Source organism: Malurus melanocephalus, unplaced genomic scaffold (assembly GCF_030028575.1).
Source record: "Malurus melanocephalus ecotype Western Australia unplaced genomic scaffold, MMel_1.1 scaffold_122, whole genome shotgun sequence".
Classification (NCBI taxonomy): Eukaryota; Metazoa; Chordata; class Aves; order Passeriformes; family Maluridae; genus Malurus; species Malurus melanocephalus.
In genome coordinates this window covers 935,525-954,832 of record NW_026623354.1, presented here as the reverse complement: position 1 = coordinate 954,832, position 19,308 = coordinate 935,525, and the positions used below count along the sequence as shown (strand labels likewise).

At 35.5% G+C, this 19,308-nt stretch overlaps 1 protein-coding gene across 3 annotated transcripts in view; it reads right to left on the bottom strand.

The window, feature by feature from the left end:
• ATRNL1 (attractin like 1) overlaps positions 1-19,308 on the bottom strand; it is a 415,015-nt gene that overhangs the window by 295,084 nt on the left and 100,623 nt on the right. For all 3 annotated transcript variants that reach the window (XM_057370287.1, XM_057370289.1, XM_057370290.1), the window contains exons 16-19: positions 18,786-18,999; positions 17,912-18,100; positions 13,500-13,718; positions 10,940-11,077 (exon numbers count right to left, since the gene is read on the bottom strand). In XM_057370287.1, coding sequence (XP_057226270.1) covers positions 10,940-11,077; positions 13,500-13,718; positions 17,912-18,100; positions 18,786-18,999 — 760 coding nt within the window. The remainder of the gene's footprint in view (positions 1-10,939; positions 11,078-13,499; positions 13,719-17,911; positions 18,101-18,785; positions 19,000-19,308) is intronic.

Here is a 19,308-nt window from a genome sequence, read left to right as displayed (position 1 = left end):
ACAACTGGTGATTGYAACTATTTGTGTGTATTTGGTCATTCAGAGTAAAAGCCTAAAGAAAAGAAATTACTTATACAATTTATCAGGCAAAATGCCATGAAATATAAAGAAGTCAGCAAATCATTTCCCTCCGTTAGCCATTAGGAGGTACAAAATACAGCTGATTTTTAATGTATTCCATTGCAAGTGAGGGGTTTTTTCCTCCTTAAAGAACTAATGTGGTCTGGCATTGTAATGTATTGCACTTAGCACTGAGAAAGTGAAGACAGAATTAGCTGCAATCAAACTGAAATGCCATTACAGGGTTTTTTTAGGATCTTCTCTTAATCAATGCAACATGAGTTGCACAATGCCTCAAAATCTATTTTCTCACCAGCCAGAAAGGGGTTCCCAAGCCCCCTTAGGGAGAGGGATGACCATTTCAATCCCAAACACACATAGCAGAGGAGATGCAGGAATTGGAAACAAGCAAAATTCCTGCTTTTTCCTTTCCGTTTCAGATGAGAAGACTGGCTTTAGTCAAAGGCTTATTTGAGGATCAAGTACCAGTGATTTAAGAAAATGTCATCTTCAACTTGCAGCTGCCTGCCCTGGGTGCCTCCTGAGCTCGACACAGCGTTTGCGTGAGCTCTTGACATCTCCTTCAATACMAGGTAAAATATGTTTGTTTAGAAGAGGCTGACAAAATCAGTACATTTCTRGACAGCTGAAAGTTTCTAAATCATGCCCTGCCTATCTCCTCCAGGAACATCATTTGGAAACCAATGGATTTACACATTTCATTAGGAAGGTGAACATACTGATAGAAAGCTCAGACAGCACATCAGAAAGACATTTTATAACTACTCCTTACCACATAAAATAAATTTAYAGCATGTAAACCTGAAAAAAACACACAAAAATAAGAATGCAGAACAACTCATTTGTCATTGTCAGAAACTATGTTCCACAAGAGCATGGAAGAGGATTTGATCACTAACATCAGTGAGAGCGAGAGAATTGTCATTAATCCTYGCAAACAGATTAAATAAGCACAGAGATAAAAGAGTGGAATATAAATCAAACTGCTGTATCTCTTCAATATCTGCAAAAGCAATAAGTGGTGATCAATTAAAGGATGCCTGAATTTTAAGTTCTCAGGATAAGATGCTGAACAAGCACAAAATGCCTGCTACTTACACAGATTAAGATAGCACAAGTTGTTCCTATTCTTTTTACCATATGAGATATTATTGCTGCATAGTAGACCTCAAAAACAGGTWTTTTTTATTTTTCTTCTTAATGAAGAAAGGAATTTCTACCTTGTTCTCACTCTATTTAAATAAATTAGAATCAACTTTGCTGGATGAAGAAGATACATTCATGCAAAGCAACCTAGAGTAACCAGCAGGCTTAAGGAACAAAATTACAATTGATCAAATTCATTTCTAGAGATTTACCTGCACAATTACACTCTGCCTGTGCAGGACGGAAAGAAAAATTTCTTAGTCAAGAAAAAAGGGTCAGTAGTTCTCCAAAACCAACTCTTCCAGCAGTAATCCTAACCTGATGGTTGAACCAGTGCTTTGCCATGTTGGCTGCTCCTAAAGTCAGACCACTCTGCAGTGAGCCCATATATCCTGATTTAGGAAGTAAAATCAAATTTAGAGAATCAAGCAGTAGCTTGAAAGAGTTGACAGGAAGTTTATAAAAATCTTCTGTATGCAGTCAAGGAAAAAAAACATCAAAAATGTTAAACAAGCTGAACAGACACCCTGTCAAAACCTTATGAAATCCCACAGCCATGTAAATAATCTCTCACTGGAGGTTAATCATGTTACATTCAACAGTTTCTTCATTTTCTTTCTCATAAAAYTATGGACATCTAAATGTCTACTGATACCTACACTGACACTTTCCTTGAAGGGTAACTCCAGGTGTTTCACCTAAGATTATTCTGAGTATAAGTAGGTTATGGAATACAAGTGTATCAATAAAAAGTTTCCTAATTTTAGTTTTTTGTTTGAACTTACAATTAATTGTGCTAGAAATCATACTTTATAATACAGCTCTAATCTACCAAAAAAAATTCAAAAAGGAAATTTTATGTATACACAAGAATATACAGCATATTGAGAAGTTTGCTTAGCAGTCAAAAAATAACTGGAACAGTAATTTTTAAAGATTACTTTTTCCAGGTTCCTCAAGTAACCTTTTCCTGTGGCAATCCACTTCTGGTTTAGTAGCACAGGACTTCTTTCAAATATATTCTGATTGAAGTGAACCTAATTTAAGTTCATACTATGCCCACGCACAGGTATTTTATTCACTCGGTGGTCAGATTATCTTGAACAGTGTTCAATAATCAGCATTCATTAAAGGAAGGAAAATAAATTTTCAAATAACCTTTGGGGAAAAAGGTCTTCTTCAAAGATCTTTATTCTATCTATTCTAACAATCTCTGCAAAAAAAAGCAATATGAAGCTTTTCTTGAATAGTTTATTGTGCTGGGATCCTTTTCCTTTGTGTTTCACATGAACCAAGAAGCCCTTTTCCTTCTACTAAAACCAAATTCCAGTATTTTAGTAAACAGTAAGTGTTTTTATTCCATGATAAGGTATTTTATTTTTAAAAATATGAGAATTTGATGTCATCTCTATTCAATACTGAAAGGCAAAAAGAAATTAAGGAAAACAAAACAAAACACTACTACTGCAAAATAGATTTCTTGACAGTCCCCTCATTCGTCAAACCTTTGAATATTTTGTTTGTACAGCATAAACAAAATCAGGTTTTCTGTGGGAATTTAGCATGTGAGTTTTTCTTTGTCTGAATAATCTTAAATAACAGCTTCTTATCAAAGAGTTTCACTGTGAACTTGTGACCCACTGTTTCTTATAAACCAAGATACAACCAAACAGGTTTTTTCAATTTATTTGCATACTCGAGTACCTGAAGACAGCACCAAGCGCACCATACTCTCTTTTCCACTGATTTCCACCATTTACCTATTTTTATATGAAATATCTTAATTCATGTAGGCTCCTCTGGTCTGTGCCATAAGCATCCAACCCACTGAATAACATTTTTTTCTGTTAATAACCTCAAAGYGCCCGGACTAGAAGTTACTTTTGATTTTTTAATTTCATACTTAGTCACTGTAAAAAGAGGGCTTCAAAAACAAAACCTTTGACCAAATATAAAATTTCCTCTAAATTTTAGACACCTAATGATGGAATGCCAAAGGCATRATCTTGCACCAGTAAAATCCATAAATACAATTCCCTATATGTTAGACATTAAAACAGCTAAGCAGAAAAACAATATAAAACTCTGTATGCCGAGCTGCCATTTCATTCTTTGAGAGTCAAAACTTCCATCAACTCATATTGTTCTTAATTCTACTTTAGGAAAATGCAGAAGTGAATGCCTTTGCTGATGTTTTTACTGGTAATTGGCGATATTTATTCTTCCTGCATTTCTGTTTTTTCCAGCAGATGTCAGTTAAAAGCTCTTTGCCCTCATTCTCAGCCTTACCTTAAACAGGACTCATGCCCCAAGAATATAAGATTTTGGAACAGAAACCTTTTTGAAAGAGAAGTGTATTGTAGAAGAAAAAAATACAATTTAACAGCTGTCTCTTGATGAAGTTTTAAATGCAAGATTTTATTTCTCCTTCCAAAAAGCCTGTTTCTCAGGCCAACAGCATCTGTATAACTTTGCCTATTTAAAGTAGCATCATAAAGTTCCTAAAGGTGTTAATCTCTAGGTGTTTTGAGACCAAAACCCATAGTACAATGGTGGCATATTTGATATTCACTAAATAAATTTACTTTTAAGAAAACAATTCATTTAACTTTTAGGTTTACTGTCTTAAATACAGTCAAAAAAAATTTATATTCAGAATATTTAGATTGATAAGCTTCYCKATCRKCCCTATGCAATCCCAAATTACATTRATTTTAAATCTATGTAGYRATAGTGTTAAAATGAAAAATTAAGACTGCTGCTTTTTGTTCTCTCATTCCTTATRTAACTTTTGAAAACTTGAAATATAAGTCTAAATGTAAATTACCAGGTACCTTTCTATCAACTTCATAGACAACAGCAAAAAAACAAAGTGAATAATAAATTGTTTTCCTTGTCAACTTTTTCCTTTATGAAAGACAGGTTGCTTTCTGTGATGTGTAAAATTATGTAATTTACTGTTCATACAATTTCCTATGCAAATGTTGTCTACATATTCATATATATGTGTGTAACTATATTCTAAGAATGTTTACCCTCTCAAGAGTAAGGGCCAGTTGTCCTGGGATCTATTTCCAGTTGATTTTCCTTAGCACACTTGTCTTTTTTTTCCCCACAGATAACCTTGTTCAAATTGATGCTTTTGTTTTAAAAAATCAGAATACATATTACTTAAAAGCACATGCATTAGAGTGGGTTTTGGTGTAGGCAGCCCATCTAAGGAACCCCACAGTTACTTTTAAGTGACCAAATTGAATTTTTCTTGTTTAAGTATCTACCACACCAATTGCCTTTGTGCTCTACAGAAACAGAGATCACTTCTTGAGGGTGCCCATGGTAGCTGTTACCAGGATTTCTTTTGCACAGACACAAAAGGATGGAAATCAGAATCCCTCCACAGAAGGTCATGATGAAAACACATTATAAAGGTTGTTGAATAGGTAAAAATTWTAGAAATAGTGCCAGAGAAAACAAYCTGTAAAGTYAGCCATTAGGCACCTTYCAAAGTTAGATAGAGCCTAAAATCCAAGGAGACCATTGTCAATCTGCTGCCAGGATGAGTTTAACATCTTTCTCCTGTCTCTCTTTCACAGACATTTGAAGTAATGACTTGTGGCACCCTTGGTCTCTTCTCTCAAAACCCCACATCTCAGCTGTCAGTTACCCAGCAGAATAATCACATTTTCTGAGCAGCAAGACTTGAACACCACGGAACATTTTCCTTCAGATATARCTCCAGTGTCAACACATCACTAGGAAGTCTTATTTTTGATTGTTTTAACCAACACAAATAATTACAAATATGTATCCAACTAATTTACTGCTGGGTTGAATTTCAGCAAAGTCCTTCCTCTAAGATACTTTGACAACTTAGTCTTTTATTGATCCTGTCTGACWTACTGTTTTCAGTGTCTTGCAGCACTTGCTGTAGATACATGCCAGTTGGGTGGCTCATGTTTACATGTCAGAGTTTATGTGGAATTCATTCAAGGAGCAGCATGTGTGCTGCACATATGTGTACAAATACAGGTGATGCCCCCATGGTGTACATTCACTAAAAACATGCTCGCTTTTGATAATAGTTTGAAAGCCTGGTTAAAAAAAAAAAAAATCTAATGTTTCCAGTAAAATATTAACTTCACCTTTTCAAACTGACTACTAACCAAAAGTGGGGGGAAGTTGCTGCCTTTGGGACTGCAAATGCCCAACATGTGACAACAGAGAAAGGGACAGACCTAAAATAGAAATGCAATAGAAATGCTGCAGACTTGTTTAAAAAGCTTCACCCTGACAGTGCTTGGAAGCTTTTAGAGGATGATCATCAGTGTCTCAGACACGGTGCCTTTTAGGGCTGCTTAAAGAACAATCAATGCAAGTAAAAACACAGTTCCTGCTCTGCTGGGACTCAGAGTTTTTCTTCTACTGCAAAAGTAACAACAATGGCAGCACAATTCTGGAAAAAATGCTGCTTGGGATGATATCCCTTTATTTAAAAAATGACAATACAGCAAAATGCTTACATTATCTCATTAGTAYTAAATGTATTATACATTCATAGCATGTGTCATTAGTTACTGTAAAGAGTTTTTTCCTGGCATCTCATAAATTGTAAGAATAATTTTTTAAAATACCATGCATGAAGAAAATGACAAGTTGATAAGCAGCTAGAGCAATTTTTTTAACATTGACAACTAAGTAGATGATAAGTAAGTATGAAAATAATACTAAAAAAATGTTGCTAAGATGAAATAAAATTGTTCCAAGCAATCTTCCATAGCACTGCATCTTGGTACCTTACACACACWCTGTAGTGACACATAAAACTCTTATTTTTTTCTAGAATTTTTAATTTAAAATTGCATATTTCCCAGACATTCAGCACAAAACCGAGCAAGACCCTGAAGGAAACAAAAAACACCAAGAGAAAGCACCAAGACAGCAAGCAGGGCCTGTTCACACCTACAGTCAAAGCTGCTTTATTTCCAAAATCCATTAATATTCAATAATGAATTTTCTATTACCAAATTTCTATATTCATGCCTTTAAAATCATACCTCAAATGGGACTTGAGCAAAATTTGGAGAAAAACTAATCAAAGTGATTTGGAATGTCTGCCTTCAAGCTCTTCAGCAGCTCAGACCGGAAGGCTTCCCCCATGTCCCACACCTGGAGAGCTTTACCTGCTCAGGAACAGMCAGGGCTGAGCTGTGATTCTCTCAKTATTCTCACCACAATACAGAATGTRTTKTATCTYCTGTTYRCTACAGGCTTTGATTACYKAAACATTTCTGGCACAGACTGACAGCACTGAATTAGCACTCCAAGGACTGCCCATGGATTTGCTTGGCTTGGAAGCCCAAACCTGTCCCTTCCCAGAGCACCCTAYTCTTTCATGCTCAGAATTCCCCTCTGCCTTCCCTCTTATTTTCTTGCACATTGAGATAACTCTTAAAAGAATGCTGTAATTTTATGTGGTAACTTGGGTGGTAACTTCTCTCTTCGTGCTCTTCTTTGCAGACAGGCAGTTTAGAGGACAAAACTTAAACATGTGCCCAGGGTCTGGATTAACTAATTTGTGTATTACAATTTATTTCCAAGAAGGAATGCAAATCTTTTTGTACAACTAAAAATATTTCATTATTTGAGGTAAGAAATTAATTTCATTTTCTATTATGGCAATCTCTTTGATGCTACAGACTACTAGAAACCATTTTAATCAGTATAAGAACTGATAACTAATAGATTGCAGTCACAGAACTTCCCTTAACATAAAAGACTTCTGMAATTTATTACTGATTTTTGTATAGAATGCAGCAATGAATCAAATGTAAAATAATTCAAACTATATATTTGAACAAAGAAATGTCAGAAAGACCTGAAGGAGCACATACATCTTAAATGCAAGCAACATCTCAGGACAACTGAATAYAAAGCTCATTTTTACACCAAGAGTACAAACTCTAACTCTCATTCTCTGTATTGAAAAGAGACTTCAAGTGACAGAATTAAAGTGAGTAATTGGTATGAGGCAGGGTTATTTCAAGAAGACAAAGAAGAGTAATTATTTATAAAAAATATGACCATTGCCCATCAGCAACCAAGATACCACACTTCTGACACAAATAAACCAGAGTTAGCTACAGAGGAAACCTTCATAGGATTAAAAGCTTTTAGACTCCTCAATAACAAAAATGCTATAGATTCAAAAATAAGTGGTATGCCACTTGCTAATTTAGTAACATCTTAATAGCATTAAGGACACAAAATGTGATAAATATCCATAGTCATTTGGCTATACACAGCTCATTTTYCTGTCAAATAAGAATGCTTTACTCMATACCTCCTTGTCTCCTACAACTCAGACTTCAAGAYACTGAATATTAGGACTGCAGAAAAATGTATGAAATCTGCTAATTCCCTGCCCATTTGCAAAACTTGAGATGGTTGAAAATTAAGAAAGTAGAGTATAAGTGATAATGCAGATTTCATAGCATATTTAGGTAATCTTTCACAGCTTAACCAGTAGAAATTTTTCCTTGTATTCCACCTTAATCTTTCTTGTTTGCAACCTAATCCAATTACTTCCTCCTCAACCAAAATGGGGGCGTGGGGGAAAGGCACTTTATCATCTTTCTCTCTTTTCAGCTTCCCTTCATGCATTTGAAGCCTGTTATTATGCCTCCATCTTTTCTTTGTCCTTCTGTGASGTTTGTCACATTTACTAAGCCTGCATCATATCAGGATGCAAAGCAAGTCCTTAGATCTGTTTTAAAGCTATTGAAATGTCAGCAATTACAGCGAGTGAAAATCCAGAAAAGTCAACTTTTTTATCTATTCTTTAATCACAACTATTCAAAACCTTTCGAAACATGAATTATATCTTTTTCCTATAACAACTGTTACTCATTCCATAGTAATTTGATAGCATAATACTATGCAATACCACTATAAATGTATCAGTTATCTGATGACAGCTGTAAAGCCACCATTAGTACCAAAGTGGAAAAAAATAAGTCATATTTTAACAGAGTTTTCCATCCCTGGACAAAGGTCAGAGCAGAATCAATTGCTCAGAGGTGGACAGTCAGCTTCTTTTAGASCTTTCTGAATTACTTCCTTGGACTGTAAACAGAAAGGATTTAGGAAACAATTGGCATTGGAAAGTTAARGAAAAAAGCAAAGTTTTCTCAGGACTTCAAGGCTTTCCATGCATCTCCTCCTCCTTTCTTTCAATATCAAGGATCTTAGGAACAACAAGGGCTAATGCAGCCTRTTTTAAAAAAGGAAGGTTTTCTTGTAAATTATTTTAGTCCATATTACCGATAGTCAAACTAAGAGCTCAGATTTTACCTAYACATACATATATCATGACAGCAGCMGAGGTAATATGTGTGCTGAAGACATAAACACCTTTGTCAGGGTACTGGGGAAAATTTTTTTTGTGTCCTGAGTGTGCTAGGAAAATGATTTGCAGCTTTTGTCCCAGAGCACAGCACTTCACCTGTCCCCTGCAGAGATGGAGTACAACCTCTGTTCCCAGCTTTGACTGCTCTCCAATTCATAACCAAGCTATGCCCTTGTAACTATAGCAACTTGATAGATGAAGAATATTACAGTATTGCAGATGTACTTTCAGAGTTAYAGTCATTATCTTGTCATGCCTTTAAAAAGTTTTCAACCTGCATCCTCAAAGAAATCACTCAGGAGCTCCAAGGAAAAAATGCACCRCGTGCTCAGGCAGCCATCGTGCCACAGACTGAGCCRTAGTAGAAAAGGAAATTTGGTGGGRTCCAGTCAGAAACTCAGCTGGCAGCAGCAAAGTGACACASGATGGAACTATGAGGATGACTGGTTTGGGCATTTTTTAGTTCCTCATGATTTTTTTGTCCTTTGATTGACTTTTTCAGGTAATTTCCTGTCTTTTTTTCTCTTTATTTCAGTSACACTTAAGCTCAGCTTCTGACTGGGTTGCCCTTTCTTCCACTCATGTTTTTCTCTGTATGCTTCTGTTTTAATCATGGCTTTAATTTCCAGCCACGTTTAATATTTTCTGCATTATCAAAAGCATCACCAGAATGAAGGAGAAAAGAAACAGAACCATTACTTTCTTACTTTACATGTGCACCGTGCCTGATCCCAGCCATGCTTCCAAAATCCTCTTAAACCCCACTAACATTGAYTTGACTTATCTATGGATCACTGGTGCTTTTTCCTGCAGAAATCCCTGGCCCACAATTTGGGCACCTCTACCACAGTATCATGATGCTGAAGAAAATCTAACAGCGCATAATGACTACTTCAAAATATCCTAAGGATGTAAACATATTTATTATGGGCTCTGTACTACAAGATACAACATACCAATGCAGATAAAGCCTCAAAATAATTATCTTGTTTATTTTTTAAAGCATTCTCTAGTAAAAATAGCTCCCGTTAAAATCACCAATAAAATATGTACAGTCTACCAATAAAAATATGTACCCTTACAGACTAGGTTTGAAAAAACAAGTTGTAAAATTTATAATTTTACTGGTCTTATAAATTGATTTTAGCCATTATTGCACCACGCATATTTCACTAAAGATGATGGAATGCTTATTTGGTTGATAGCTAATGTATCCCTGAAGAATAAAAGCTGTATGAATACATCATTTCRCCATAAAGGTGATACAGACAGCAAAGAGAACATTTTGTCAACTTCAGGAGAAAAAGAGAACTATTAAGAATTATTTAAAGCATCATAAAGCCTCAGCAAAATGTTCAATTGTCAATAAGGGTAGACATTAATCTTTCTATCCCCTTGAACACAATTTTTACATATTGCGCTTGAGTTTACCAGATGTGAATCTTTATGCATTGCTTACTGCACTTTAAAAAAGTACTGAGGAAGAAACAAAGCCTTTAAATAAATAAATATTCCTCAAGAAGCAAAGGTGTGGTAAAGGAGAAGAAAAAGTCATGGGACTAAATTTTCCAGCACCCTCCTAAATTCAAAATCATCCTTATTGAGTTTTCCTGTTGAATACATTCCTCTTTCCACCATTTAGTTTTAAGGGCAGGAGTTAYTATCGACCTTAAAACCATCCATGCAGTGAAAAAGCAGCCCTACAGCAATATCCAAAAACCATCTGGAGTACTGGACTCCATTCTYTCTTTCACTTCAAGGAGAACCCTCCAGAGCAGGGGTTTAAAATCTAAACCTTGACCAGATATGGGTGCCTGGCCACTCTCAGCATAGCAGGCCTTTTTGTTTCAGCTATACATGAGTAAGACTTTTTGGTCTGTTAAATGCATGATTTTTCCACTGCCATCACACATTTATACAAATCACATTTATACAAATCAGACATTATGGCAGACACTGAACTTTATCTATAAATACCTTCTCACTGCCTTTAACAGGCTTGTTTACATGGAATTAAATGAYGTCTCTCTGAAATAACAGGATTTAAGGTGTTGCTCCAACAAGAGAGCTTCCTCCTCCTCCTGAGAGGACAACAACTGCAAAATCATGACTCTGAATGAGTTTCTCTTTAAATATATTAACCTGAATCTGAATCATTGATTTAGCTCATCACCTCATCAGTGCTATTAAATAAAATTTTAACCTTTAAAGAAAACTTAATTTCACGTTGCATTAAGAAGGTTAAATTCACATTAGATAAAATGTCWTTTTGATATTTTTCTTTTTCCTCCCAGCAGAGGGACTCACCTGTACACTGTCCTCCATTTGTGGGATCCCCATAATACCCTGGCATGCAGGTCTCACACTGTTTTCCTGTTGTTAGGTTTTTACACTGATCACAGACATTGCTGTTGAYGCAGGTGCTGTGGCCATTACACTGGCAAGCTAGAATAGAACATTTRAAAATCTTCATTAGTAAAATGCTCTTTGGAACAAAATCATGCCTATGTGATTACAAAATCATAGGAAAATGYGATTCTGAGTTTAGTCCTGACTAATAACCAACATAAATATATTTGCACTTTGACACAGAACCTCTTTAAAATAGTATTGCAATGAAACATGAAATCTACCAAAAGCTGACTCTGTAGTGCCATGCAAGTTTTCAARATGTTTTTGGTGAGAAAGTTTGGGGTTTTTTATCATTGGGAGTGATTGAATCCAGTTCTTACAGCTTTACAATGCTGTCTAGGCACTTCAGAAATCTTTGAAGAGGTAGTAGGTCACTAACTCAGACTCCCTGAAAACCCCAATACCTACATGCAAATGTGAAGCATTTGAAAGATTCCTGTGATAGATTATGCGATCTCACAGCCAAACGCATCTAGTGGGAAGAATGAACTTCCAAAATAAGTTMACTAAATATGATCTTATTGTTATTAGTCCTGACCCTCATTAGCTTTGGCACACAAAGCAATTTTGAGGACACAGGGACCACATCAAACTGCTCCAGTCCCTCCTCACTACCGTCAATTTTGGTGAAAGTAAAAAAACTGGATTTCTATTGGCATAATTTTTTCACATCTGACCTTGACAGCATAAAAATTGCTTTTTGTCAAATAACACCACTATAAACCACTGATCTTGCAGCAGAGCWCCACTCCAGAACTTCACATTTCAGGGAAACTCAGAAAGCACTGATCACTCCAGCAGCAAAATCACAATGTGAATTCTGCCAGAATCATTGATCCTGCTGCCAGGTTTTGAAGGATGACCTCTCTATTGGGTGGGATTTCAGCTCTCATGGTGCCCAGCAGATTAGTAATCTGTCAATTGCAGCAGCTTGTCAAATGTCAAACCATGTCAGACCTGTCGATTCCTCAGTGCCAAAGGGGGTGGAAGACTTGGAAGAGGACAGCTATCACAGTAAGATTGTACTTTTTTTAAATTTTGGAGTTTTACTCAATGTCACAGTGATTGGTGTCTTGGCTGGGGGAAAAAAATATTCTCACTGCATGATTTAAAAAGTTTTCAGAGCCATTTCATAATTTAGTAACTTAATATATTTATAGCCATTGCCAGACTTGGCTCATAAACCATTAAAACCTCCCAAGTTGACAATCTCTTCTTTCTTCTGTAACTGTTCCTAAAGAATCTTCCAAACAAGTATCAAACGTTTCTGTACTATTAAGTTTTCTCACTATCTTGACTAAATCTCTTTAGAAATTAAAAGTCTTATTCTTCCCAAGAATGCACTTATCAACATACATTTATTTTTACATAAAGACTAATACAACAGAATGGAATTCTATTGTTTCCAGAAACTTCTACAGGCTTCTTTGTTCAGGAAAAGAGATAAGATTATTTGATWTTTTTTTTTCTGTAACTCAAAATATTTAACTGTGTTCACTTGGTTTTACATTTCATTTAATTATTCGAAACMATTTTTTAAAAAAATCTCTATCCATATATATGCATACAGACACAAAAGCAGCCGGAAAAGCAAACATAGCTTCATGTACCCATAAAATTATTCATCCTAGAGAAGCTCCAGCTTCCAAAATTATCAGCAGTAGAACATTTCCTGGAAAAATAACTTTAGTACAGTTACACTATCTATTCTAAAAAAAAAAACCAAAACAGTGTTATTTATTGTAAAAGGCTACTGGAGTGCTGCCAAACTCCCCAGTGTGCTTTTCATTTGCCTGCAGTCCTCCAGTGCTGCTTCCACACTCTGCTGTCAGGGTTGGAGGATTTCCACACAGGAGGCTGGACCAGCTCAGCTTCCACTGTCCTAAAGCACCTGATACCTTCCTTACTTCCCCAACAAACTTAAAATGCTGTAATCAAACTGGTGTGGCTCCAATTTAGACTTCAGAGATTCTCTTTAAGGCTACACAAGCAGATATTCTATTTACTCTGAATGTTTACAGGCTGACCTGAAAGCACAGCCCAGGTATTTTGAAGCCCCTCATTCCCAGAACCAGCTGGATKTGGCATGAGCAGCAGGGAAACTTCTGCCCATCAGCAGTCTCTTATGGATAATTTCTCCCCAGTTCCACTCTTTGATGGATAGAGATGCAGAAGAAAGCAAAAGCTGAAGAAAATTCATATACTTGGATTGTTAAGAACGGTGGGATAGGGTAGGCAAAAATTTACAATTAAATGGCAAGTTTGGTTAAACTATGGACACTACATTTCACATGACATGAGCACATWTGTGTAACAAACTCTATATTTAGGAAGTATTTTGGAAAACACAAACCTTTCATGCAAATGCTATTTGCATTACTTAGAACAATCATGTAACTTTGGGATATCTTAAACTCTTACTTCACCTGTAAGGAAGAACAGAAGCAGACCTTACCTGGACACTGGATAAAAGACCACTCATAATTTTTCTCTTTTGGGCAAAGAGWAGCATCGAGCACCATTTCATTGGAGTGCACACTGACAGGTTTCATTGGGCCTCTKGAGGAGCCTTCCAGACATTGTCCCTTGCCAGTGTTACTGGGATCGTTGCACCATCCACACCCCGGCTGCTCCAAGCACTGCCCACAGGTCCTCAGTCCAGAGCAGTTTTGAGCTTTAGGACAAGCAACACAATATTARTGCAAGGGTTTTGAGGACTTTTTGTTTGTTTGTTTTGTATTTTTTACAATCAGTATTATTAGTAAGAATATCTCAGTTCTCATTCAAAGTTCTGCTTCCTCAAAGATCACAAAACACACAGCAGGTGTTTGTTACACTACAGATCAATAAGGATTTCAAACCAACAAAAATAATAAAGCAGAACAAAAATACTGCACATCTTCATTAGACACACAAGAAAATATATATGCTTTACTTATTATTAATACTTAATGCATTTATTACTAATTTTACTGAGATAAACAGCCCTTCCAACAGGAAAAGTCTAGAATTCAACAAGGTCAATAAACCAAATAAGAGTGTTAATATTTATTAATATAAAAACCCCACAGGATCATTCAAATTCAAACCAAAAATTATTTTGGGGCATTTGTTACCCCTGGATTTCACCTGAGTGTTGACCTACAAATCTGATTCAGACTTGTTGCATATAACTTTTTAAACAAGCTAGCATACYACRCATCTCAAGCTACAAGTCATAATTYRGTCMCATTTAAATTAACTATATCTTAAKGTTCTCATCAWTTAATCATTTATATTTATTTCATCATCATAATTAAGGTTTCATTTTTTAAAGTGCATTCTAAAATTCAAATTTCCCTRTAGATCTTTTATACTCTAATCTTTAAAATAATTAAATGGTCTTTCTCATATTTTAAATCTGTTTAGAACCAAATAAAATCCCTATTCTGAAGTCACCGTCATTTTCTATTAATAAGAMATTAACATTTTAGTAACTTCAGGAAGACCATTAAAGTTCCCAAGCTTCTTTAAGCTTTTTCTTATACATCTTAGTTTTTTTTAATTACTGTTGGAACACTGAATCAAATTAACACCAGCCTCATTCAAACATTGATCACTATGGGTCCCTGTCTCTTTTCACATTAACTTTATAGGCTTTAAGAATTAAATTTTAAAAAGAAACACGAACGTAAGCTATTGCTGTGAAGCCAGAATTATCTGAGTTTCTTTTTATAAAGAAGAAAGTAAGTTAATGATTCACTGAGTTATTTTGAAGGACACTCAAATTGTTTCTGCATAAGGGTAASCTCTCAATTTGGCTCAACTGCAACCAGAACACTGCACCCAAATAAATGTTCACAGCTACCTGGATTCCTCTGCTCCTCAAAAAGAATACTAAGCAAAATTATTTYGTTACTAACTAAATTAACTGAGAGCRGAAAAAAGCTAACACCTCTGACTTMGGCAACTATTTAAATTGYTTAAAAGTAATGAAAACTATAAAAAGAAAAAAATACTGCACAGTCTAAAGATACCTGCAGATATCAGGAAAACAGGCAGTGAAGAATCTGGGTGAATTTTAAAAGGATTTTAACAGCACAGAATGGTGAAGCAAGAGCTCTTCATTAGACTTGGAAGAATCCAAGTTTCAAGTTTCCCAAATATAGAAAAAAGCAGGACGAAAAAAGGCCAACAGTTGTTTCAAATTGTCAATGCGAAAAATCAGTTTTAAACCATCAGAGCTGAAACTGAATGATACAAATTTGGGCTTTGAATATATKAGAAGATCAGCAGAAAAAGAAAGACCATCATTCTGCACTGGCTGGCTTGCCCTTTCAGAGATGCACTGTAAACAATCCAAACAAATCTCACGCTGCTATTTATACTCCTGCTGCTATTTATAAAGCTCTGAAGTATCAGCTGCACTATCTTTATGGGAGACAGAATAAAACCAAAAGTGAAAATCTTCAGCTTTTCTCTGTAGYGGCATTCAGCTGAAAAACTGAAGAGAGCTGAGAAGCAATTGTTGATGGAAAAAGGGATATTCAAGCAGCAATTTTGTTTTCTTTGAAATTCCAGAGGTGGTCCAAGATTGTTCAACTGTCAGCTATTCAATCAAAAGTCATAACRGATGGAAGATGTAGGGAAGAGTGGAAATGTAAGTTTTTGGCAAGTAGGTATTAAAATGACAATATGTCACCAATAAAACAGCATTCCTCATTTTAATTCCAAGTTGTGAACATAAATGTGACGTTTTCAGTTGTTACATTTTTTGTATCTTAAATCATACATGCTTCTCTGAATTTATTTTTTTATTCAGGGAAGAACATCCAAAAACTCAGAAATTAGTGATTCAAAATAAAAAGCAAATTTTTTAAAGCAAGGAGTATTTTTTGGAAAGGCATCCTTACAGTCCATTCCTCAAGTCAAGTAGAAACAACCTGATAAGGGAATCGACTTAGTACGTCATTATTTCAGCAGCAATGATATATCTACATTTTTCTTTGTCATTTAGACTAAAACAATGTCTGAGACATGCTTCATTTGACCATGCATTTTCTTGTTTAAATACAAAATATCTGATGCTATAAAACTCTGGAAAAACTGCTTACAGACACAGAATCTTGGGTTTTTTTCTAATTTTCATACAAAATTGCCTTTACATAATGTTGAACCGGTATATAGCAAATCTCTTTTGCCTTATTTAATATAAACTTTTATAGACCTGACAAAAATGACAATCAGATTAAAAACAATTTCTTATGTTCCCCAAACAAATTGAATCAATGTGATGTGCAAATACTACACAAASAGAAAAACTGAATTGAAAGTCCAGACTGACATAATATCACTCGTTTAAAAACATAAGCATCATTCATGTGGTATWCTGTCAATTTTATCTCCAGATTTTCAATCTATTTATGTTCTGCCACAACTCACTATCAATATTTTATAAGTTGCAAAATTGATTCCTATATAGGAGAGGAAAAAATAAGTTCGGTGAATAGTTATGAGAGAGAAACCTTTATATAACTACTGAATTATTATTCCAAACATATTGACAAGAGATTAAATGTTCCTATTACCTATTACACTGAACCTGAACACTAAAACCTGGATTAGTACCTGAAATTTRCTAATTAAACTGAAAAGTTTACCAGAACTCAACAGGGTACTGGTTCATTATAGTCTATGATTATTAAGGATGAAGAAGAAATCTCAATTAGATTGGCTCTTGGCCAATTTACCCTAAAAGAAAATCTTTCCTGTGCTTTATTTTGCCTTTAATCCAGATACGTAGTGGCCTGGTATATACAACTCTTTTCTTCTCCTAAGATTAGAATATATCAGTAGTTTTTGTTACAGACATATCAAGAACTTCTTTTATTTTGTATTATATTTAACTTACTTTATTTAATATTTTTCTGAGGCTTAGGASAAAGCCTCTTGTGTTCTTTGGGTTTTTTTTATTTGTATCCATAACCTATCCAATGGAATAATGATCTAATTGTRATCCAGAAAGCAAGCTGCATCTTGTTGTCAAGATGGTAAATCCTGTCACAAGATATGCAAAAATAAAATGTTCCAGAGGCTTTGATATCAAAATACCCTTGTGGAGAAAGACAGAAAATCAGAAGTAACCAGAAAAGCTGTCTCAGAGTAGAGCAATAAGGAGAGTACTATAGCACACTTCACAAATCCTGGACAGTAAAAGTCTAAGAACCAATCTTAGAACCATCTCTAGGATGGTGACCAAGGAATTGTTCTAAATAAACCTCAACTAAGACAAGGCTCTAAGGCCCCATGCAGCTCACTCCAACATCTACATCACTTATGGTACCAATAAACCCTGGAACCACGTGGGGCTGACTCCAGTCACTCCCAGCTTGGGAAGGAGCAGCTTTGGTTGATGCACTGAAAGGTTATTTGAGGAGATTGCTAATTCTCTTGGAGAGACATTGCATCTTTAAATTCAACACACTTCCCTTTCTTAATAACTTGATATTGTGTTAGTCTAAGTTCTACATAATGGTTATCTAATTTTAACAGTACCCTGTTCCAGCTCATGGCCACTGTTTGGCACACTAACACTGTTCATGCAATCATCATAATTTTCCTTTATCTGAAAGCAATAAAAATTTTTTATWGTTTTGAAAGACTAAATATTGATTCCATCATCAAAGAATTGCCAACATTTTATCTATATCTAGGAAATGGATATTCACCATTGACCTCTCATATTAGCTATATAAGGCCATCACTTGAAAATCTTTCTCTTTCTAGTGAATGTGCTGAATCCCATTCAGCTCTTCTGAGTGAAAAAAAAAAACAAAAAAAAACTTCAAAAATATATTTAGTAAGAAAATCATTCCTTAAGATACTCACGGGAGCAGGTGGCAGTTTGCCACTCCAGACATTGCCCATATGGGAAGGAGATGATGTAGGCGTTGGAGTCCACACACCGTTTGGTGCTGCTGCACCACATACATTCCATGCCATTGCTCGTGCAGTTGGAACAGGTTGTCCTCAGGGAGCACGGCTTCTTGCAGGGYCTGGCATTCTGGTTGGGACTGACTGGAAAAGCACCACAAATATTGATCATTTTGAACACAAGTTTAACCTCTTTTTTCTTTCATCATGTGTTCCATTAGAAAAATCCCCMYTGMAGGGGTTGCTTCCTTAATTAGCTAYARATAATGTGATCTAAATTTGTTTCTSTATATAAACATAATATTTAACAAAACTTAATGTGTAAAACTCACCATGACTCATACTAAAAACTCACGAGAMCACTTTATTGTATATTAACTTGAACAGTCAAGTGACTGTTTGTCACAGCAAACTATACCAAAACAAACCTAAAAGACAGAAACTAGACTTCTGGATTTTTCAATCTTTTACACCTTTAATGTAATCAACAAGGTTCAGAAAGAAAGCATCAGCATTTTTTAACCTCCACATGTGGTTACAGCTACCATTATCATTAACGATTACTGATTTGGAAGCACATTATAAAATTTCTGGTGTAAGGCAAATTAAGCCATGTGAACTAATTTTCAAATAAAATTTGCTACTTWAGGAATATTATTTGTTTCTACATTACAGCTATTTCATAAAAGCTAAAACGATATCTATTTTTGGAATAATTTAATTCCAAATTGTCCCAAAATCCCTTTTAGGCAAATGAAACCCCAAATATTTGTTATTCATGACAGCAYCAGTAAGAGGGAGGAGTCACTGGGAGTAAGAGGCTCCTTACCAACGGGTTTTTCACACACCAGGCCATCTGCCATGGCAGTGCAGGGGTTTGCCTTCAGCCCTGCCACCTCTGCTCTCTCCAGGTAGGCACAGAAGCCAGAATCRTTGGGCTCTCCAGGGAGCCACTGCAGAGTGGTGTTTGTGAAAGGGGTCATGTCATCCCAGCCCCAGTARGAGATGTTGATCTTGCGCAAACCTACCCAGGGTGAAATTTTCTGTGGATGAGAATGAAACAAATGTGAGAAGATTATTTAAAATGCCTTTGTTCTGCTAAAACAATTCAAGGAATAGCTCAAGAGCAACAACTTCACATTTTCAGAATTCACCATGTTCTTATCTCRCTTTATCATCTCATCAATCATTGTMCATACAGTTTTTATCTTAATTGTTCTAGCTTGCTGAACATCCCCAAAAACCCCAACAAAAACTCCACTCCCTATATGCTTCTCTTCTACTAAAAACCCATGTTCTGTTCAAAGACAATTCTGATCTCTATTATTTGATAAAAGTCAAATGGTCATAAT